Source organism: Osmerus mordax, chromosome 7, assembly GCF_038355195.1.
Source record: "Osmerus mordax isolate fOsmMor3 chromosome 7, fOsmMor3.pri, whole genome shotgun sequence".
In the NCBI taxonomy this organism is placed as follows: Eukaryota; Metazoa; Chordata; class Actinopteri; order Osmeriformes; family Osmeridae; genus Osmerus; species Osmerus mordax.
Window position 1 is genome coordinate 9264589 of NC_090056.1, and position 21337 is coordinate 9285925.

Consider the following 21337-nt stretch of genomic DNA (forward strand, 5'->3'; position numbering starts at 1 on the left):
AATTTTTACTGTACAAGTATAAAAGGTTATACTCAAAACTCCACAAGTAAAAACATACTTGAACAGATATCAGACCTCCCTCTGTAGAGGTCTTTTGTATGATCACAAAGCAAGTAGAAAGGTAATGACGGAAAGGCAGCTGCTTCTGCAATTCCCAACAAAGACCCTCTGACTCATCGCCTTCTTTCCTGAAACCCACTAATCAACAAACAAGGATTCCAGCAGGGAAAAGACCTTGAGGTGGCCAAACAAAGACAGCGTTGATTCACCTGTCTGCCGCTGGGTATAGAGTGTGTTAGAGTGAGGCTGTGATTAGAGAGGTCTGGGAGATGACCTCTTGTCCCTGGGTGAGTGGACACACTTTACAGGGGCCTAATAATGGGGTGGACACACAAGAGAATGCCCTGAGGGTTAGAGACTTATGTTAAAGAGGGAATGTGTCCTCTAATCTTTGTGTTGGACACGTGTGCAAAAGTGTGTACATGTGTGAGTCAGTGTATGTATAGATGTGTGTCTTAGTGATGTAGGGGGTAGATTTTAAAGTAAAAAACTGGGAAAACACAGGCATATTTCTATGACGTCATTATTTTACTCGCAGGCCAACTGATGGGCTGAGGAATGGAGAATGTACACATGGAAAATTTGAAAAAGTGTATTTGTGTTGAAGAAAGTCCGCGGTTACAGGGATTACCCATGAGCTCATTGGGCCCTGTGCCACTGAGACTGCTGAGAGAGAAGGGTGGAAGTGAGGCGAATGAACATCCGCTCTCCCAGCCAAAACATCCCAGATTGGTCTGTGCCCATCTTCTAAAGGTAGCTGGAGACTCCAAATAGACTGACTGGACCCAGAAGATGAATCTGTGTCAGACTGGGAGGAGGCTCTTAATTAGATCCATTTGACTTGCTGTGCCTAGAACAAGAACAATGGTTTTCAACACAAGCCTCTTTAGGAATCAAGCTTGGATTTCCTGGCAGAAAGAAGGTAGAAGAAAGAGAGGGATACAGGCGACAGGAGAAAGCAGGACAAACCAGTTCAGGTCAAGTCTTAATCATTAACCAACTGTTGGACCTCCAGTTCACATCATTGACCAAGAATTTATGGCAGCTTGAATCCCCAGTCTATCCCCCTCTGGAGCTCAATCCCAGGGAGTGGGTGTAGAGTTACTCCTAAAATGATTTTATCCTCACCCTGGATCCAGTCCAACAAGGGAGTCATGTAAACCTGTGGGGAGATTCGAGCTGTGTTCTCTGATGTTTCCCAGGAATTCCCTGTCAGACGCACATCTTCAAATCAAGATGAATGAGGACCCCGGGTTGCCCTCTGCTACGTGATCCTTGTGAGGCTCGTTGGGGAAGAAGTGTCCCACCTCACGGGGAAGCTCTGAGCCGGAACGTTCTCTTCGAAACAGCTGGGAGTGTTCGGCCGTTAAATGAAGTCAAGGGAGATCAAGATGGACCTTCAGCAGCGTGACACCCTAAACATCTCCTGGAGAGGGGCTGTTAACCCCCCTCCACCTGCCAATGCTCTCAGGTGACCCCCAGCACCAGCACAGGACTTTAAAAAACAAACGCTGCAAAGCCATGGGGTGGAGGGTATCAGAATAGAATAAATTACTAAGTCTACATTCCAGAAGGTTTTGAAATGTACCTCTCTTCTGAAGCTGAGCTGATGATTTATTGATAAAGGACACAACTCACAAACTCACACACCCATGCACAGACACATAGATTCTGAAGATTCTGTTTTATTTTTGGAGCAAATCCTTGGATATTTCTCTTCTCTCTGAGGGGTTTTCCTTTCCCCCTTCACCCCACTGCCCCCCCCCTCCAAATCCGCCCCCTAAGTGAAGTGCACCCCTGAACCTCCCCCCCCATCCCTAAGTCTGAAGAGAACCTATAAATAACCCTATGAGGTCATGACAAAACGGTAATTAATTTCAGCTTTTAGTTTCCCAGTGTAAAGAGGGCTGGGATGTTATGATAACCCCCCTCCATGAGCTCCTACACCAGTCCACACACCATCACCTGTTGGGCTGGACAGGAACCAGACATAACTGTGAACTACTCCTTTCTGTGGAGATTTCACCTGCACATCACTCAGTTGAGCTGACCACAATGGTCTACCCTAACATAATGAAATGATTCATTTGCTACAGACAGAATACAGAGAATGGAATTATTCAAATGCTGCAATCTCCCAGTTAGTTTCCATACCTACGCACATTAGCCCATGTCGTCAGAAGCAGAATCTTTCCAAAGAGTAATCAAATCACGGACAACAGGACACCATCTCTCTAGCTCTCTTATCAGCTTCAACCTTCCTCTGTGCTTCTTCCTGACCTGGCCCCACTATAACAGTGAATTCCACTCATGGAAACAACCCCCCTCTCCTACCCCCAAAGGTCTGTATCTGGCTATGCACTCCAGGACAGAAACAGAAATGATTCCTTGCCCAGCACAGTAGGTGGAAACTCTTAGCAGTGGAGAGGACAGGGCCAGGCATTGTTTTCACAGGTAGAGTCCTGTACGCCAGTGTAACAGGAAATGAGGTCATTTGGAAACATGGATCAATAAATGTGACTCCTGCTACCGAAATCTTAGCCTCCATAAACATGAGGTCTGTTCTCTGGTGGAGGCCTCACTGCTCTAGTTCTACTAGCCGGGGGGGACCAAATAAGACTTGGGAACAACAGTGCATGGCTTTAATTAACTTGTGTCAGCTGAGCTACAAGGTTTGATATTTGCCATGAACAGGGGTTTGTACATGAGTCACTTACTGTAATACTTCTACAGGGAATGATATGACACTTTTCAGACAGGAAGTGACCCAACTTCCTTTCCCAGCTTCACAAACACATTTGCCCCTCTTGTTCCCACCACTTCTAAAATTCCAAACAACCCTGTCTACACTCATCCTCTCAAGATCCCCACTTGACCATATGACCAGGATGAGGTCAGGCCCAACATAAAATGGTGGAAGATGCAGATAGACAGACAGAGCTTTGTTTTGGGGCAGGGAAGATGCAGTGTAAGAGAGAAAGAGGACATAAAGGACAGCAGCACCACATGGCAGCAGCAGTCGTAGGACGAAGGGAACCTTTCTGTCTGGAGATGTGTCAGTATCCAGGAGAACTACAGTAAATTCCATGTTTGTATAACATACATGGCGTGTTTGTATAACATACATGGCGAATAAACCGAATTCTGAACTAGTGTCCCTGTCACACACATGAATTTCTGGTGTCTATCTCTGAGCTGCTTCCTAAGAATGTGTTGTTTTTCCCAGTGTGATCCCTCCATCTGTCACAACACTCACCTTTAAATAACGTACAATGGTGGCATCCAAAAGTGAAACACTTTTTCAGAATGAGAATTGTGTTTGAATGTTGAAGTGTAATAAACGTGATGGCCAACAAAAGTGTACGATTGCAAAATAATTGCCTCAATTTACACAGTAATGCAATAATGTACCACCAGTACGATGATGACATAATGCTGCAACATTATAGAGGTGATTTCACTTGCTATCCTTCAGCATTACAGCTGAACCCCTCCATCACAAGCCCTCAAAGTGCTTCACTGCTCTCAGAACAATCCCCTGACCCTGAGCAGAATGAGGGAATCATGGGATCTTTCCAAAACAAGTAAAGCGTGAAAGTAAAGTAAACCACAATTGCAGATAGTTTGGGCCAAAGCAAATACACAGCCATTCCAAAGACACATCCATTTTGTTTGCATTGATCAAAGGCATCATCAGAAATGGTTTAAGTCATGAGCTTAAGGCATGTCGAACATGTACCACATCTGTCCCCTCTCCCCAGATGTCCGAGTGATGAGGTCACTCGTTTTCTTGAGTAAGATGGAGAGTATTCAGATGAGGTTATCCCCTGCTTGTTGTGAAGAGACTATGTAAGCTCATAGGCATCCCAACTTCCGCCTCTGGAGGAGAGCTGGGCCTGAAGCCAACGTTTTGAGCAAACTAACCAGCTCTGTTACGAACACCGCTGCTGGAGGGGAAACAGGACAGAGGAGTAACAATGTGTGCAAGAAAGATTGGAAATCACATGAAAACTGTTTTTGTGCATATTCCAGATTGTGTTGTATTTGAGACCCGTTGTTAAGGAACCTGCAAGTAAGCCTTTACAAAGGTTTCCTTGGGGACAGACCAGAACAGGGAAGTAAAGGGGAACTATATTTCAGAGGACACATGGCTGTTTTCCTCGTCTCCAGGGCATAGCTTGGCAATGCCATGTTTTACTTCTCTTTTGTTCTTTTTTATGCTTGTTTTGGCAGAGTTGTGTCCTTGAATCAATGACAAAGTTAAAGTTGTTTGGTTTTGGCCCCAGTGTGCCCATGTTGAAGCCTGTAACTGTCACTGAAGAATGATGGACAAAATAGAAACAGATACACAGTCAAGTCCTCATACTGGAAGACTACATTTGGATGAAGTTTAAATAAAAAACAAATAACTTATAACATGTTCATTATACATGTTCATGAATAATGTAATGATGGATGACATTTTAAAGTGAGGGGTTCCTTGAGGCCATGAGTGCTCTGTTTTTGTATTTGGGATTTTCTGTGAAAATGCATTCTCATCTCTTGTATTATATACTAAGACTAGTTCTTTAGAAACTACCAAGTAAGCTGTCTGGCAGTGGACCCCGACTGTGAGTACTATGGAAAAGACACCTCACCAGATTTCTTAACTCATGTCACATACTCTCTTATCTATGTGTGTGTGCCGTGCTGCTCAACGTTTCTCCCTCCCATGTGGAGTGATTTGGTTGTGCTCTTCACTGATCTTCCAGACTTAAAGTGATGGTGTAGGCTGTGGGTCTGACTCTCAGTCAAACCAGCACTCGAAGAACAGAATAGAGGAACAGTGAGAGTTGTCGGCCAATTTCATGAATGGTACCATTTAATGGGGATTGGGGGTTCTATGAAACCGTAATGATGGCATAGCACTGGCGTCACAGGGAGCACATTCTTTCCAGACCGGGAGCAGAGCTCACAGACTGGTGGACTGGTGGACTTGAGCAGTTTGGCTCCATGTGGTGTGGTGAGGCCCAACTCCACTCAACCATCTTGCCTGTTCTCCCTCAGACTCAACACCAGCAAGGAGAGAGAAGAAGAGTGAGCCAGTATGTTCCCTGATGAAGTTATGATAGCCAATTTACTTCACAAAAGGTCCCTAAACATTTTCCCTAAAGCTCTTAGACAAATTTGCTCCATGCTCCATCATCAGCCCTGATGCTATCAGTTCTGACTAAGAGTTCCGCCCATTGGAATGGCTACACAATACAGAGACAACTGCAGGAAAAGCCAAAGAGGTAGTACATGATTCTCAGTGTCATGGACTTCCACCACAATTGTTCCAGAGCTCAAGTGTTTGTGCACACGATTGTGCATGGTACATACTCAAAGATGTGATGTTTTTTTTTTGTTGAATAGATGGCACTTCTCGTTCTTTTTGTGGGAGGTCTAAAGGATGCACACAATGTGTGCATCCTGATACTTTCTAGGCTTCAAAATCTCAGAGACAGCCTGTGTGGGTAATTTGGTGACACTGGCAAAGAGCACCTCAAAGGAATCTGCTCCCAGCTAGCTCATACGGAATAGAGAGTAGGCATTGTGTCACTTTACTCAGACAGCAGCTTCCTGCTATTGAAGTGAAAAGGGAAATGATTGAGTTCACCAAGAAAGGGTATGGTCTGAGCCTTTTGGAAGTGTCAGAGATTTTGCCGATATGTGGAGAAATGGTACAGGACTTAGCAGGCTAGAGATATAATTAAATGTTAATTTTGACATGGTGAATTGCATTCTGAAAACTTTAGTCTTTACAGCTGCAGAAGAGCATGGAGTGGAAATTTCGTTTTCATGCACTCAACTGGTTAAAAGTAAATATTATTCTATCAGGAGCATTGAGCAAGTAGACTGGCAAACAATTCCATCCTATTAAACCTGAGTGAATACTGCTCTCTAGTGGATGATGTATAGGTAGAGTACCTTAATGATAACTCATTCTATAAAACCTGTCTCATCAGCTCTATAGAAACCAATCTCCCTTTCAAACACGCACTCACAATTTTTCTCAATTTGATCCCCCCCCCCCCTTTCTCATTTACCCTTTTTGGAGGATGCTCTATAAGTCAAACATTAACCAGTAACAACAGAAAATGTTCTACATAGTTTTCAGATTCTAAGATGAGGAATTGTTTACAGAAACATGATAAAACAGAAATTTCATTTTTTAAATGACTTTATTTTATTGTATCATACATTTTTGTATAAAACCTTTTGTCCTCTTTAGGCAACAGTTATCATCATATTAGTTCTCACAGCTTTGAGATGAAGTCCAAACCAAGCATAAATCAGTCTTCTCATTCACACGTACACACACACACACAAACAATCCCACACACACAATTACATGGGTTGGATTTCGTTTAGTACAGTGGTCCCAAACCTAAACTCAGAGGAAGCCAAAGCAACCAACAGCCAACTATTCAATGACCAGTTACTTCACAGGTACAAAGGTCTTTTAAACATCTTAAAAATCTGTGTCTCCTGGCAACAGTAAACGTAGTGCGCAGAATTCACAGTAAGATGAGATCTTCCAATAAGGTTTGGAACCACTGTTTTGGTGCAACTCATAAGCGTGTTCATATTAAGACAATGAAAAGGCAGAGCAACATATCAGACATCTCATGCACAGCGCCTCATCCGATGGTGAGCCTGTTACACTGGGCATGATGGAGACAGGCGGAGGCATATCGAACCTACTGTCACATAGTGGGCTGCAGCAGAGAGGATAGAGAGTTTATACATGAAGAGTCGGCACACTCACATAGGTCAGTACAAATAGACAGGCCATAAAAATACATTTAAAAGACAAAAAAAGGATTATAGGATTGCATTTACACAGTATATACCTAACATATGTCATTCTTTATATCATTATCACAATTACTGAATTGCAGTGCAATAGCCATCGCTTTCCTGCAATAGGCTCCCCCAATACATCAGCAACGTGCTTAAACACAGAAATGAATGGTTACAGTTCTATTATTGAAGAATTCTGGTTAAACTTTGAAGATCCACCATACATCCACACACATTATTTCTTGAAAAGATCTGTCTTTTGACAATAGAAAAAATTATTTGTAAACCTATGATGACAGCACCTTTCTGGGGATAACACAACTAGCTAATCTTATGCAACCCCATAACCCCAAACACACATGGAAACACATAGCCATACACACTGAACTAAACACTCAACATGCACACGCAATTTGCAAAAAAGCACATGAACAATCCCTTACACACTAAACATAAATACAATTCATGTTTTGTCATATCCTCTTTCTATAATTTATTATATATGTTTTAACTACTTCAAACAACATAGGCATGTCATTTTCTTATGACTCTTAAAATGCTATTGTTTGTATAGTAAGGGCATATTGACCTCTGATTTGAACAGATGACACTTCTTCATGAAGACATACATTAAGTGAAAACATGGGGAGTTGTGTTCTGTGCCTGTGTGTATTATGATCTCACATGCTAACAAAACCAGTGAAAAGACGCACACATTTTCTTTCATTCATGAAACAAAGACCCCTAGGTTCTCTGTTGCTGAGTATCAAGATATTTCTCGTTTACAAAAAGACATATTGTTAAAGGAAGTCGAATAATATAAGCATTGAAATGGTCAATAAGACAGGTAAGACTGTCCTTTGATAAATAAAGTGAGTCTGCATGACAGGTCCCAGGTAGACCAGGAGCACAACTATGTAGTAACAGAAGCCTGTGTCCACCCTCTGCATGGCAGGCTTACCTTCATGCCCCAATGCCGCAGGGCCACTACACCCTGTGCCCTCCGGTTCACAACGGGCATACAGATTAGAGAAGCAGCTACTTCAGCTGTGCCTTGCCTGTTGCAAACACTTATACAGTACACATAAAAACAAGTATTTCCAGGATTGTTAGGTCTATTGTCACAGGGTAATTCTATTAGTGGCCAAGATTTGGCTTAAATGTTTACAGCACAATCCAGCTGTAAGGATGTGAGTACAAGCATGACGTTTACAATGCTAGCTTGAGGACTTTTCATAACGATTTGTGTTCAGTGTATATAGCTCAATACAACACACAAGAATCTAAGGGCACATGCTCCTCATCCCTGGTTGGATCACTAGAATCCAATGGAGGAAGAAACTGCTCCCTGAACAGGCCCACAAACCTCCAGGAGCAAATGTTTACGCTCACACCACTACGTTTTATTCTGAGGTGGTATGGAACTAAACAAGACATCTATACTTTGCTATCAATTACAAACAGACCGAAAAGTTCTTTCATTAAGGCCAAGATCCTCATTACTGCACTGCTGGGGAAAGATGTGTGTGCATTTCCCCTCCTTTACTTATCAAATGCTCATGCTCATTTCTACGTGTATTTATGTTCAATGACAGTTGCTACAATGAATTCTGACTTGTAACATCATTACGGAAAACAACAAAACTATACCATGTAGAGTACGCTTTATTTAGCTTGGGTGAAGCTATTGTGCAAAACATCGTCAGAGGTGCTAGTACTAAACCTCCGGAGGCAGTGTATAGATCTCTCCCTCTGTGGCCAAGCAGGCTTCTCCCTGGCACTGCCCATTAGGAGGGCTCTGCCACTGCCCATTAGCAGGGCTCTCCTCCACCTCACTCTTCTCTGAGCACAGAGCCACCTTTGGCAAAATCTCGTCACCGTCCTGCCTGCAGGTAATGCCTCTATGCTCAACCTCTCCTCGCTCCTCTCCTCCTCCTTGTTCTCTCTTTATCTTACCCACCTCCTCCTTCTCCTCCTTCTCCTCCTTCTCCCCCTTCTCCCCCTTCTCCTCCTTCTCCTCCTTCTCCTCCTTCTCCTCCTTCTCCTCCTTCTCCTCTTCTTCCTCCTCCTCCTCCTCTCGGGGCAGAGAGTTAAATTCCCTTGCCTCAATGGGGCTTAGCTGGTAGTAGAGCAGAGAGGCTGGGTCTTTCAGGAGGCCAGGAGGGTTCTCCTCCTGGTTGTCACTGATGCAGACCACAGCAGTCCCAGACGGGAACGGGCCCTGTAGGAGCATCCTCCCCACCCCCTCTACCCCAGCCTCTGCTGACAGCTCCCCCTGCAGGCCTCCAGGCATAAGGCATAGAGCCTGCTCCCCCAGGCCTCTCTGAGCCTCCTCCGCCTCCTCTCTCTCCCTCCTCTCTTGCTCCTCGGCACTCTGCAGGTGCAGGACAGCCGTCTCGTTCTCCCGCTCCAGACTGTCCTGCACTGTGAGCAGGTCCTGCATCTCCAGGACCGCCTGGACCTCCCTCTCCTCCAGCTCAGAGTCCAGCCCAGCACCCGAGTACAGGTCTGGGGATGGAGGACTGGCGGAGGATAGGGAGGACACGCGGTCAGATTCAGCATGCTGCTCCCCGGCCCTCTGGCCCAGCAGCTTCCTCTTCTCCAGGTCAAGCTTCATGATGGTGTGCAGGTAGTGTGTTCGCACGCGGAGCGGATTGAACTCAATGCGGCCTACTGAGTTTCCACAGCCATCACGAGAGCAGCCACATGGGAAGGACATCCTATCCACCTGGGCGGAGAATAAATATGGAGAGAGATAAAGAGAGACACTCACTACTTCCCTCACACTCCCAAACACACACACACATTCAAAAACAGTCGTCACCTGACACTTGATGCCCGCCTGGCTGCAGCCACAGTGGCGGGGATCACAGTAGAAGCGGCAGTCGCAGCCACACTCCTCCCGGGACAGTCGGATGCTCCGCAGCTCAGCCTTCTCCCTGGCATCTATACGGGCGATGCCAGAAGCCCGCAGCAGCGCCCGTCGCCGCTTGGTGGGCAGTGGCTGCAAGAAGAAACAGTCATCCACTTCCACACCGTCCATATCCAGGTCATCGTCTGAAACATCGTCCAGGGTCAGCAGCTCTGCCTGGGGGCACTCCACAGTACCATTCCTCGTCAGCTGATGAGATAGATCGGAAGCACTTTTAGCTTTAAAAAAAATTATTCAACGGTCCTCACTTAGAACTGAAACTGGATAGTGTGTTAACCCCTAATACCTAATAAAAACAACTGAGACTTCGGCTTACTTTCATCTTGCGGGCATTGAGCTTCTCCTGGCGTAAGTGCTGGCGTAGGGTGTGGCGGTGGCTGGTTTCCTGCTCACGGGCAAACTCCCCCAGGGTGTAGCGACGGATGGAGCAGTGGTGGCGGGCCATGCCCAGGGAGCTGCCTCCCTGGCTGGGCACGCTGGTGAAACCCTGCCTCCGGGGGAAGTAATACACCGTCACCACATCAAACCGAACCCGCTTCCTCCCAGGGGAGGGCTTGTGTCTTCTGAGAATGGAGGTTGCTGGTGAGGAAGGTGGAAGAGAAAGAGTGTAAGTACAAAAATATTAATGAAATGGGTCCATTTTGTGTGTGTGTGTGTGAGGGGGGGGGGTAGCTCTGCTCTAGTCACTATTGGTCTCACGTTTGAGGGAGGTGCTGGAAGGAGGGTTGAGGCTGTCACAGCTGTCAGCACTGTCGCTGCTGGAGATGTCATCGTCAGAGTCCTTTGGCGTGGAGTACGGAGAACCACTGTCCACCTCCTCAAATCTTCGCTTGAGGCTGAGAGATGAAACGGCCTCCATGGAAACTTGGCGTCTGAAGGGGTGAATGGCAGACAGTACGTCAAGTGAAAACAGATTGTGGTTGCACACAAACACAGAAAACCAGTCTGTTATTTACACAAGGACTTTTTGTATCCTTGACTTTCAAACTAAGATATTTTGTTGACAATTAATTAGTATAATGATGCAATCTTAAAAGGGGGCCAGTATTGGATCAAAAGAATACTTTGGCATTACTATAACCATTTCTTTTATATAGCACTGCATCCATAAACCACAATTGAAATGATTTAGCAAGATTTAGCCTTCGTTAGCATAGCGGAGTGCCTTGAGTACATCTCGTTTTCTGTGGGTTGTTCCATGATAACACAGTGGGTGACATCAGTTTTTGGTCCAAGTCTCCTTTCATCTGTATTCCTGCCCCTCTCCCTTCGTCTCGCATGAAATCCTGCTCCAAAAATCATCAAGTCTGAAAAACATCACCATGGCAACTACAAAAGCAGGGTTTTCTAGAACCGCCTTAGAGCAGCTAATCTCGATTGACTTTACGTCTTTTTAGTCCTAGTGGTCGTCACTAGCAGGGGATTTCAAACACCTCAGATGCATTTCACTACTGGGGTCAAACAAGGTCTGGCTAAGAGATCAGAATGGACACACAGCAAATTGGTGCAACTAATATATGCCATCCTTGTGCTTTTCAATGTCATTGTTTATATGGCTTAGACTCACTAATGCCCCATGCACTAAATACCATCGATAGATGTGAAATCTGATCCAGCACAACCATGTTAAATGTCTGTAAGAGTTACAGGGCACTGGGCAGGCTCCAGTATTCTTTGCTTAAGATCATGTATTGTACAGTGGAACTGCTGGAACACATTTACACCACTACATATTAATGCAGGACACTCAAAATTATTGCATTGTAAATTGATGTACATTGTATACAATTAATTACAAATGATGATAATGTCATCTTACAGTTAAGCACAAATATGCATTAGAGATTCACGCATGAAATTCACGAACCATTTTAAAAATAGATCACCATTATGGCCAATAGTATTCGACCATACATCTTGAGAACAATGTAGAAATATATTTCACAGATAAATATCTAATCGATTTTCTGGCGTTAAGTGTAAACGAATTGGAAGAGCATCTGCCACATGCACAGGGCGTGCAGGCAATAAACCTTTCAACAACTGCAGCAGCAAATGACAACAAACCTTTTACCGGTAAAGGGAAGACAATGAACAGGGTCGCGACAGCACAGCTTAATGTAAACCTGATAGACACAGGCCTGGTTCGGGCCAGTCTATTCACTATATCACCACCTCACCAAGTAACACAATGACAGTCTTCACAGTTAGTGTGAAACGCTAGACCCTCTTACCTGAGGCAGAAACAAGGACAGTCTTTCCGATGAACCCGTTCACCGTTCTTTTTACCCTGGACCGACAACTCATTAATCTTACGCCCGATTGGTCTTCTTTCGGATGTTTATTCGAATGAAAGGGAGCTATATTTCTTTATAATTAACAAATGCACAAAAAGCAGCTGCTTAAGGCCTAGCTTTTAATACGATAGGCAATGATTGTCAGTTTGTAGGCTAAAGCTATTTCTGCATTAGGTTACAGTAGCTCCAATCTCGTTGTTCTACATATCTTAGAAGGTCGCTCCCATGAGTGTAAATTCCATTTAACTTAGACGTAGAAAACCTATAGCCATTTTTACAGCAGGGCAGACGGTGGGAAAGAAGGACGTCATACAGTTTAGTTGAAATTTATTGTAGGTATAATCGCTTTCAATGAGAATGAAAAAATTGCCCAATTTAATCGACGAATGCTTTATCTTCCTGGTTAAAGCCTTTAAATGTTTGTACTGGAGAAGCAATCCGCTGACATCTGGGTTCGTTTATCCTTTTTCTACAAGGACGGCTTCAGTGGGCTCGATGTAGCTTGCTGTCTTCAAGTGTGATATGGCAATGCGGTTAGGTCCTTGTTTATTGGTAGTGCCAGATTGTTACAAATTTTGTTCCGTATTGACGTCCTTCTTCCTTTCCTCTGCCCCGGTTTGTTACAATGTAACAATAGAGTTAAGAATGCTACACAGTAGCCATATATACTCATTGTGACATCACAAACATCCCATGCGCCACGTAGGCTGGGAAATGTAGTCATAAGGAGCTCTTTGTCCATGATTTTCAACTTTTCATTGCGATGAAACGTTAAATTTAGTAAAGTTAAAGTTCTACTCACGCCCAAAATATATATTTAAGCAACAGAATTATTCGAAAAAATTATCCACCATTTAATATTTGTCCATTAGCTTTGTAGCATCTCCCAGATCCCAATCCACCATTCTAAGGTGTTCCTTGTCCATCACAAAGACAATTTTACCATAGAAACCAAGGAAATTACCCTGAATATTCTGTGGTTATCCTAAAGTTAGTTTATATCACTCCAGTTCTACGTGTCCATCATATAACTAAATGTGTGACAGACATATTTGCCCTGATCTCAAAATACCTTAAAACCAATTAAAATGAGGTGGGACATGAATGTGAGGTAAACACAAACACCAGGCAATAAATTGGTAGGCCTTATTAGTTTAATTATTCTTAAAACATGGGCAAGGATCAAAGATGGGTAGCATCTAATGTCAGTCCATCCATACTGTGTAAGCATTTAGTAAAATAGATAGATTCAACAGAACTAAATCTGTCAACATGCGGTTTGGGCATAACAACCCACTACATGTATTAGTATTCCCAAGTGGTAATATCCAAAATGATATTGCAAAAAATGCATATTTAACTTTTTAAAAAGCAGGAAAACATAAAAATAAAAAAAAGGCTATAAAACATAAAAACATGATTCACAACTAAAATTCTTTGTAGACAATCTATCAAATCGAGGGATTTCATTTATCATCCCTAATTCATAAACTGTTGAGCATAAAATCCATTCTAAGGGGACTGTTAGGTGATATCATGTAGGAAGAGAGGGCAGGGGGAGGCTGGTTGCTGGTGTTGCCACTATGATATCTAACAGACAGGATCTGATCATCACCCAGCTTAGTGAGTACAAGTCCTTGGGATGATGAGTACATAACACTAGGTCTCAACAGTTTTCAGAGGTCTTGGAAAGCTTCACAGAGGTTCTCTCACAAGGAAAAGGCTCACAGGAACAAACTTGACAGACTCGTGGTTTTCCCAAGAGTGTCATGAAAGACATAACTTTTGTTAGGGTTGTTATGGCTGCCAATGTCTGCTCACTGCCTGACCAGGGACATCTCTTGAAGCTACCGCCCTGTGCAAGTGCTGTCATAGCAGATGTCAAACCATGGCCACTCTCCTATCAGACTAACTACTCACTGTAGTCTGGCAGCCTAGAAGAAGGGACAACCTTCATGTACCTTGTTGTTACAATATCCGGTGTCAGATAGTACTAAATAGAAAAATGGGAACAAAAAAACTCTTGATTTGGAAGCAGGGGCGCTTTGGCACACCAGATGCCATCCATTCTCTTCTTTTGACGAGATAAGGGACAGGGCAGTACAACTACACCACATCACGTCAGTGGCCCAGGCAAAGAAAGGGTTTCTTCAACATGGCAAGCAAAACAGAGTCACTCCTTTCAAAGTAAGACAATAAGGTGTTGGGCAGGGTCAGGTGCTTCAGTCATACGTTCCCATAGCTGCCTCGTTGAGAGTGCTCCAGGAAAAGCCATGGAAGAGTCTCCAGCACAGTCCAGGAACATCAGGTCAGGGGGCTGAGGCTGTGGAGGGGCTGGCAGAGCTGGGTGAGAAGGAGAGAGAGAGGGCTACACCATCCCCATGTCATTCTTCACTTTAAAATGATGTGGTAGCCATCGTTTGTCTCAGCTGTCAACAAAGAAACACACATTGTTTAATGGTGAGATATAAATCAATGCAAAGCTTGAATAAATACAACATCTGTTTATACAACACTCTCTCTGTGTATATACAATAGCACATATAAAAATGAGCATCATCTTAAAAGGACAAAAATAAAGTTTAAATAGGAAAAACCGCTATTGCATCAGAGCAGGGAATCTTTTCTATTTTAGTCATACCTTTCATGGTATCCAGAACAAAACAGACCTCATCCTGGAAGTTCTGAATCATCTGTGAGGAGAGAGTGGCATGTAAAACACACATACATCACAATAAAGATGACATAGCCAGATAAAAGGTGAGATGTAAGAATGCACCACTGGGTCTAACCTCATCGCTAACCAGAACGTGGATGCCTGTGGGGCCCTGTTTAAAGATCTGGCTAATCTGTCTGGGTGAGATGTTGAACAGCTGAGCAATCTTCTCCGTCAGCTCCGTAGCCGTCAGCTCCTCCAAGTAGATGGCATGATACACTGCACACACATAGACAACCACAATCAGTCTAATCCGCCATTTTCACTCTGTGTAGCAGTCACGTATGCGCTGTGCTAGAGATGTTGACACTGTGACAGTTGTGTAAGTATATGACAATATTCCAGGCCTCCATGAGCACATCTACACAGCTTCAGGTCCTTCTGTTTTGTATTTTGACATCAAGTTCTAATAGATAAGCACCCAGACCCATACAGACCAAAGAAGGTGTTGCTGGTAGCATCTCCATTCTCATGTTTCTGCTGCTGTTCCCTTGCTTGCTGAGATTCCTGGCACACGTAGACAGTCAGCCTGGGGCGCACCACCCTGCACACAGACACACATTAAGAAACAGAGCTCATTGGAAGAAGCCACACTCAGCAGGTTTTTTCATACAGCAGTAGGCATAGACGGGAAGGAGGCGTTCCTACCTTCCTTTAAGTGCGTTGAAGAGCCTAATGCCATCTGCTGGCCCGCAGATCTGAATGACGTCCTCCCTGGTCAGCTTCAACAGGTCCGCCCCTGGAACACAACAGCTGTTCATTATTTCAGTGCTGACAGGGCATTTTCAACAAAACAACAGATACCTGTGTAATGAATAATGGAGAATGAAGAATGCTTACAAACACAACAGGTTCCAAACGGCGTGTTTACCAACAAATGTGAAGTGTGTCAGCAAGCATCTTACCTGAGAAATTGGTAAATAGCCGACAGAAAGGTGAGAAACGGTTTCTATGTAGCCACTGTTGTGCTTCCTGGGGTGTTGCCGTGGGTAACAGATTCTGCTGCATAAGAGAAAGACACAGAAGCAGAGGAAGAAAAAAAAGAAGAAGGTGGCAGAAGAAAAGAGAAATATGATCACCATTTTCTTGAGACCTTTACCTCCAATGGTAGTTAGCGTAAGCACAGAGAGAAACACAGAATGAATACACCAAAGATTATTGTTCAGTTTAATTGCTATTCACAGAGGAAAACTGAAACGATGGGAGCCAGGCTTGAGATACTGTGACCTCATCTTTGCTCCTGAAAAGGTCAAAACATTCAACATTCACACAAGAAGTCAGCAAATAAATTCATATATACCTGATGGCTTTCACTTTCTCCTCTGAGAAGATGGGACGACAACTGAAAGGCAGAAGGTCTCTCAATTTGACCATTTTATAACATACTTTTAAAACTTATGGGGATGCAATTTATAAGGGGACATGTGACAACAGGAAAAGCAGTGCCTTTGTTACCAGGCCACATTTTATCACAACAAACAAAATCCAGTGAGTATTTCTCCTGAAATCAGGACTGCATAGTGCACATTCTGGCATTCACAAAGGGTTGACAGGAGATTCTATGAAGCATTTATTGAACCTTCACATAAAAATGCAGGCATACCAATGGAGCGTTATGCAGTTTTAAAAAGTACTAAATATTAGCCTACATTTTCTCCACCATCACTGTGTCCTGGAAGTTCATATATTGTGGTATCTTGAATCTGTAGTATCTTGAAACACAAAACTAAAGTATATATCTCCTCTCTTTTGTTGCCAGTTTAATTTAAAACAGACAGAAAACATACAGTAGGGCAAATGACAAAAAACAGTAAAGTCATCATTATCATTTAGAGGGCATTTTTACCCTATTGCTACATGCCAATAATTGTTTTATACAAAAATGATAAAACATAATGCATGCCTTTAAAGAAGAATTATTATGCAAACTGTATTAGTCTCATGTGCTTTGTGTCCCTATATTAAGGTGTCGTTCAAATCTTACATCCACATACTTTCCTACAGTATTTCAGTAAAAGTGAAACCCAAACTCTAAACCAACCACAGTGTGTTAGAATAAGCTCTATAAATGTAGTATTACATATGAAAATAAGGGAGATTGATGAGGAATGATGTATCAGGTATAAAAAAGCAAGGATCTAAAACACACAAGAGCAAGGAACAAGATACTTACATCTGCCACCTGAACAACTGGCTCTGGCTGGTGATTGGGTGATCCATTTCTGAGGAGGAGGGGGGGTATATCTTGACATTCTGAGAGAGGCACATACTATACAGAGGTTTCTTCTCGTCATATAGTTATATCTACAAACAGCATAATGTTAGAGGCCAATAAACAACTAAATGAACTGAACCAGATTGAACCCATATAGCTCCAGCCACTAGTAAGTAGCTGTGGGCTCCATGTTCCCTACCCCTCAGCCACCGGGAAACTGTTGTGTGTGCTGTTGAAGCCAGGCGATGGAGAGTTGTTGACATAGGTGATTTCAGGCCATGGAGAGCACTGCAACAGAAAAAGTCCATTAATCCCAGATCACTGGACTTTGAAGTCTCACACATAACCTTGTCAGGAAATGGAATGCAGTGAAAACAGAATTATTATAGGTAGAAGTGTCTACTCCACCTTTATAAACTGTCATTCCTTAGAAGAACCAGATGGTAGCTGCCTCTAAATGAGTATATCCACCTTCTGTACGCCACACAACCTAGTATCCCTTCATCGTCAGAAATTATTCTAACCTCTGTCAGGATGGTGGTTTCATAGGAAGGCTGGTACTTCTCCTTCTCTTGTGGAGCCCTTTTCTCCATCTTCTCTCTGTCTGTCTTCTGCTTCCTGTCTGCACCTTTAGGCTGTTAACATGTGAAGAACGGGGAGAGCATTCACCGGAAATAACAAGACACAGTGTCACATGAAGCTGAGCATCTTCTTCCCACAGACAAGAGCCATGTCTGTGGTTCCAGTCATTCATCTCACCTTGAAGACTTTGACCTGGCAGCTGGCAGAGTGCAGGTGTTCTGTGTATTCTCCACCTTCGTTCTCTTTAAATGTGTCAATCTGAATGCGGAAAGGCACGCCCTTCTCCCCCCCGTGCTTTCTCATGGTGAACTCTGTGCTGATGCAGTGGACCTAAAACCAAGGTATTGCATATCTAATTGAAACATACACAGAATTACAAAATTATAACTACTACAATTCAGCACTGAAACTAAGCACTGAAACATCCCATCACATTTTCACCAAGGTTTCTGATGAAAAATTAAGCTATGGTACAAAAACGTGGCCATTAGTGTGTTCCTTATCATGCTACCTGGATAAAAACTGAGGTTCTTTTCGACGGGTCCCAGAGGAACTCCACAGTGTTTAGCTGAGTAGGGTTAGCCCTGGGGTCGACCATGCCAACTGACATAGGTATATCTGCAATGTGAAATAAGCGGTGATCAAAAGTGTTATGTGGTTAGCTGTAAATGTTCACTTATGAATGGTGCCCTTCATTTACTGACAATCTACTAACTACATATCGGGTCTTAAATATCCAATTGAATCAATTTCCCAGTTCATACTACAATGCAATAAATCCCAGTGAGAGCTCTGTGCTTACCCAGGTCAAGGATGCGGTCCCCAGGCCGGTTCCAGCGCCAGCCCTCCAGCTGCTGGTGCTCTGTGTACTGGAGGCGTCGGTCATGGAACACCACACGGATGATACTCTGAAGATACACACACAAATACACTCTGAACCACAATACACTACTTGTCAAAGGTTGTGATTCAACTGCTCATAAGGATTCATGAGTGGACTTGGTCATGTCTGCCTTACCTTCACCATTTTGCCAGTGATCTCCGGAAGTTCTCCCATTTTTCGATTATCAAGCATTCGAATTTCATAGGACTGCCCTGAAATTTTAAATATTAAGCTTTTTCTATTGACTGAATACCATTCCGGAACATCATTTTACAGTACTGCCATGATCTGGTATGCTTATTTCCTTGACTGCTAAAATGAGATAAATCAAAGGGCTGACCTTGGTTGAGGTAGGTCAGTGTTTCATCATGCAGTTTGACGGCAGGCGAGGTAGCTGCACACAGAACGTACTGGAAGGGAAGTATCTTGTTGTCACTGTCAGGGGGCAGGTTGGACTCTTCCTGCTTAAAGATGGGAAGGGCCAGCACATCACTGTTGGGAGAAAAGGTTCAGAAAATGGACAGACAAAATGGTTCATCAATTTGACAGGGTCCTTCTCTTAAGTCATATATTGTTATTGTACATCACATAAATGCAATTAGCATATAGAAACTATTACTTTCATAAGGCCAAATCTTTCAATGTAAAACTCTTACAACGGCACACTTTTCTAAGACTTCAGCATCTAGCTACTGAGTGGCCCTGCTTATCAGCAAGACAGTTAAGATCTTTTAAAGATGAGAGGTGATTTATGATGTTCTCTCACTTTTATTGGTAGCAGTGGAAAATAACAGGGCAATACCATAAAATCAGTCTAGCCTGTGTAGCTTATAATACTCCTCAACAGAGGAATTCTGTTAACAAAAAGGCACTCTGCTTTAGTATCATGCAACTGAGCACTACATTAACTAACAAAAGAAGTCTGAGAGAGCTACTTCTAACCCTAACCAGGAACAAAGAATGTATGAGTCAGCAAACTCCAAACTAAGACTGTGCTAAGAATTTCCTTCAACACACTAGTGTAAATGAAGAGTAAAAAGTTATTCATGCTTCAGTGCAGTCTACATCAAAGGAATCAGGTGACTACAACATGTAGGCTATAACAAAACAAATGTAAAGCTTAAATTCAAAGTTCACATGCCAAAATATTGATGCTATGTGGTTGTCATAGTGCAAGCACTAAGCACATTGAGACTACTACGAGAAAATTACTATTCCCAAAAAGATGTGTTTATGCTTGATATGGCTTGGTTTTGATTAAGACACATGGACATGTCCTGACCTGGTTGCATAACACCACCAGGTCTACATAGCAGACTGACTAGGCCAACAGAAAACACACACAACTGCTACCAATATATCAAAGCAAAATAACAAATTTATTGGAGAGGCACAATTGTAAAAAGTATACTCAATTAAATACGTTGCCATCAGGCAAAATGAAATGAAATGCAATGATAAGGTTAATGTAATGGCACAAAGAAGTACTTGATCATATAGGAAGCCAGTATTATACCTGCAATTTAGACCTGAAATCTGTCAATTATATAAGTAGTGTGAATAGCAAAGTATTCACATACCTCATGCTGTATGCCCCTGCTCCAAGCTCTTGTCCAATGCCAGAGAGACTGGCATCGAAATCCTGGACCAGACCCGATTCAATCACTTCATCAGTGAGCGGCAACTTCAGCGCCCAAGCCATGACGACAACGACGATTTGAGCTTTCTGGGTCCAATTCCAATCAAACGTGAATTTAACACGGGCCTGGAAAGTCCATATAAAAAAAGGATAAAGGGGAAAAAAGACAATAGTGACTAGAGGGGAAAACGTGACACATTCAGTTCGTGGATATAACGTCTACTAAGAAATTGGATGGAGCTGTCAAATTGAATTTGCCATCTGAGGAGTTAGTACAGTCTATGTTGATCAAAGTATCAGTCCCGCCAGACATAACTCGCAGTGCTTATCTGCCTAAAGAAAGTAGGCTACTAAAGATAGTCTAAACCCAGCAACAAGAACCCTGTGCCGGGATTTCACTTCGCCTGTTTTGTTGTTAGAATGGAACCAACAGCCTGTCCGTGTCTACTACAGTACGTAGTAACCAAGGGTTGGTTAACGCTAGACTACAAAAACAAAATAACGTCAGTCTAAAATTCGCTCTTGATAGAGAGCTCGGCGCCAACACGTTTAGTCCACATGTCACTCGCTAGCCTGTCATTATGGAGCATATAGCTACGTAACTCTGACACACTTTATGCTATTTAAACGAGCTCTACCTATATTTCGCCTACCCATAGCCTATATACAGGCTACCAAGCAAGTGTACTGCTGTAGCTTTCTAATAAGTAGGCTAACTTGCTGGCTACTGTACCGTTAGCCACAATATAAACTACTATTGAATTTTAATGATAAACGTACCGTTACTAGCGGGGACGTTAGTTAGCTAGCTAACAATGTAGCTAACCGTTTCATGCCATGTCCACTCTTAGTAGCTTCCTCGTTCCAGCAGCACTAAAATAAACATGTCGAGCTTTGCTATATAAAAAAGCAGCTGGCTGATTGAGAACTCAAGTTGATGGTGAATAGTGAGGCTTTGCCTGATTATGTGAATAGTAAGAACACTAATAAGTCCTGCAGGGCAATTTGTAAATTCGAATAAATATAATTGCTCTAGATTGTAATAAACCGAAATATACAAAAATTACAAGGTTTGTTTATTTCTTCGTCAAGAAAGAAGTAGTGCTTCCGTAATATCCGGAATCTTCTTCTATGGTGTTTTGTGCCCACACGTCTTGTACTCATTGGACCAAAGCCACCTACTGTATT

At 43.1% G+C, this 21337-nt stretch overlaps 2 protein-coding genes across 4 annotated transcripts; both read right to left on the minus strand.

Moving 5' to 3' along the window:
• Nucleotides 1-6279: 6279 nt before the first annotated feature.
• csrnp2 (cysteine-serine-rich nuclear protein 2) lies at nucleotides 6280-12925 on the minus strand. Its single transcript, XM_067240814.1, has 6 exons — nucleotides 12052-12925; nucleotides 10517-10689; nucleotides 10134-10396; nucleotides 9710-10006; nucleotides 8926-9613; nucleotides 6280-8850 (listed from the first exon to the last, which is right to left on the minus strand). The coding sequence occupies exons 2-6, from the start codon at nucleotides 10674-10676 to the stop codon at nucleotides 8603-8605; spliced, it is 1656 nt and encodes a 551-aa protein (XP_067096915.1). The 5' UTR covers nucleotides 10677-10689; nucleotides 12052-12925; the 3' UTR covers nucleotides 6280-8602.
• A 282-nt stretch (nucleotides 12926-13207) lies between these two features.
• On the minus strand, nucleotides 13208-21236 carry tfcp2 (transcription factor CP2). Of its 3 annotated transcripts, none has more exons than XM_067240211.1 (18): nucleotides 20976-21186; nucleotides 20091-20275; nucleotides 18851-19002; nucleotides 18646-18722; nucleotides 18430-18535; nucleotides 18139-18245; nucleotides 17805-17957; nucleotides 17570-17680; nucleotides 17245-17333; nucleotides 17004-17052; nucleotides 16480-16542; nucleotides 16131-16172; nucleotides 15736-15832; nucleotides 15479-15569; nucleotides 15268-15374; nucleotides 14907-15049; nucleotides 14756-14807; nucleotides 13208-14543 (listed from the first exon to the last, which is right to left on the minus strand). In XM_067240211.1, exons 2-18 carry the CDS (start codon nucleotides 20210-20212, stop codon nucleotides 14506-14508), a joined length of 1599 nt encoding a protein of 532 aa, XP_067096312.1. In that variant the 5' UTR covers nucleotides 20213-20275; nucleotides 20976-21186; the 3' UTR covers nucleotides 13208-14505. The 3 variants fall into 3 exon arrangements, with proteins under 3 accessions (XP_067096312.1, XP_067096314.1, XP_067096311.1); XM_067240210.1 differs by having other exon boundaries at nucleotides 13209-14543; nucleotides 20930-21236; XM_067240213.1 differs by lacking the exon at nucleotides 16480-16542 and having other exon boundaries at nucleotides 20930-21236.
• Between the last annotated feature and the right edge of the window lie 101 nt (nucleotides 21237-21337).

Excerpts from the sequence above, each read along its gene's own strand:
- tfcp2 (XM_067240211.1), bottom strand. The coding sequence starts at position 20,212 with ATGGCTTGGGCGCTGAAGTTGCCGCTCACTGATGAAGTGATTGAATCG. Across the intron at positions 17,681-17,804 it reads GCCAGGTCAAAGTCTTCAAG|CCTAAAGGTGCAGACAGGAA; the intron begins GTGAGATGAATG and ends ACATGTTAACAG. Across the intron at positions 14,544-14,755 it reads TGTTCTGGATACCATGAAAG|CTGAGACAAACGATGGCTAC; the intron begins GTATGACTAAAA and ends CTTTGTTGACAG.
- csrnp2 (XM_067240814.1), bottom strand. The coding sequence starts at position 10,676 with ATGGAGGCCGTTTCATCTCTCAGCCTCAAGCGAAGATTTGAGGAGGTG. Across the intron at positions 10,397-10,516 it reads TTCCAGCACCTCCCTCAAAC|CAACCTCCATTCTCAGAAGA; the intron begins GTGAGACCAATA and ends CTTCCTCACCAG. Across the intron at positions 8,851-8,925 it reads AGAAGAGGAGAAGGAGGAGA|AGGAGGTGGGTAAGATAAAG; the intron begins AGGAGGAGAAGG and ends AGGAGGAGAAGG.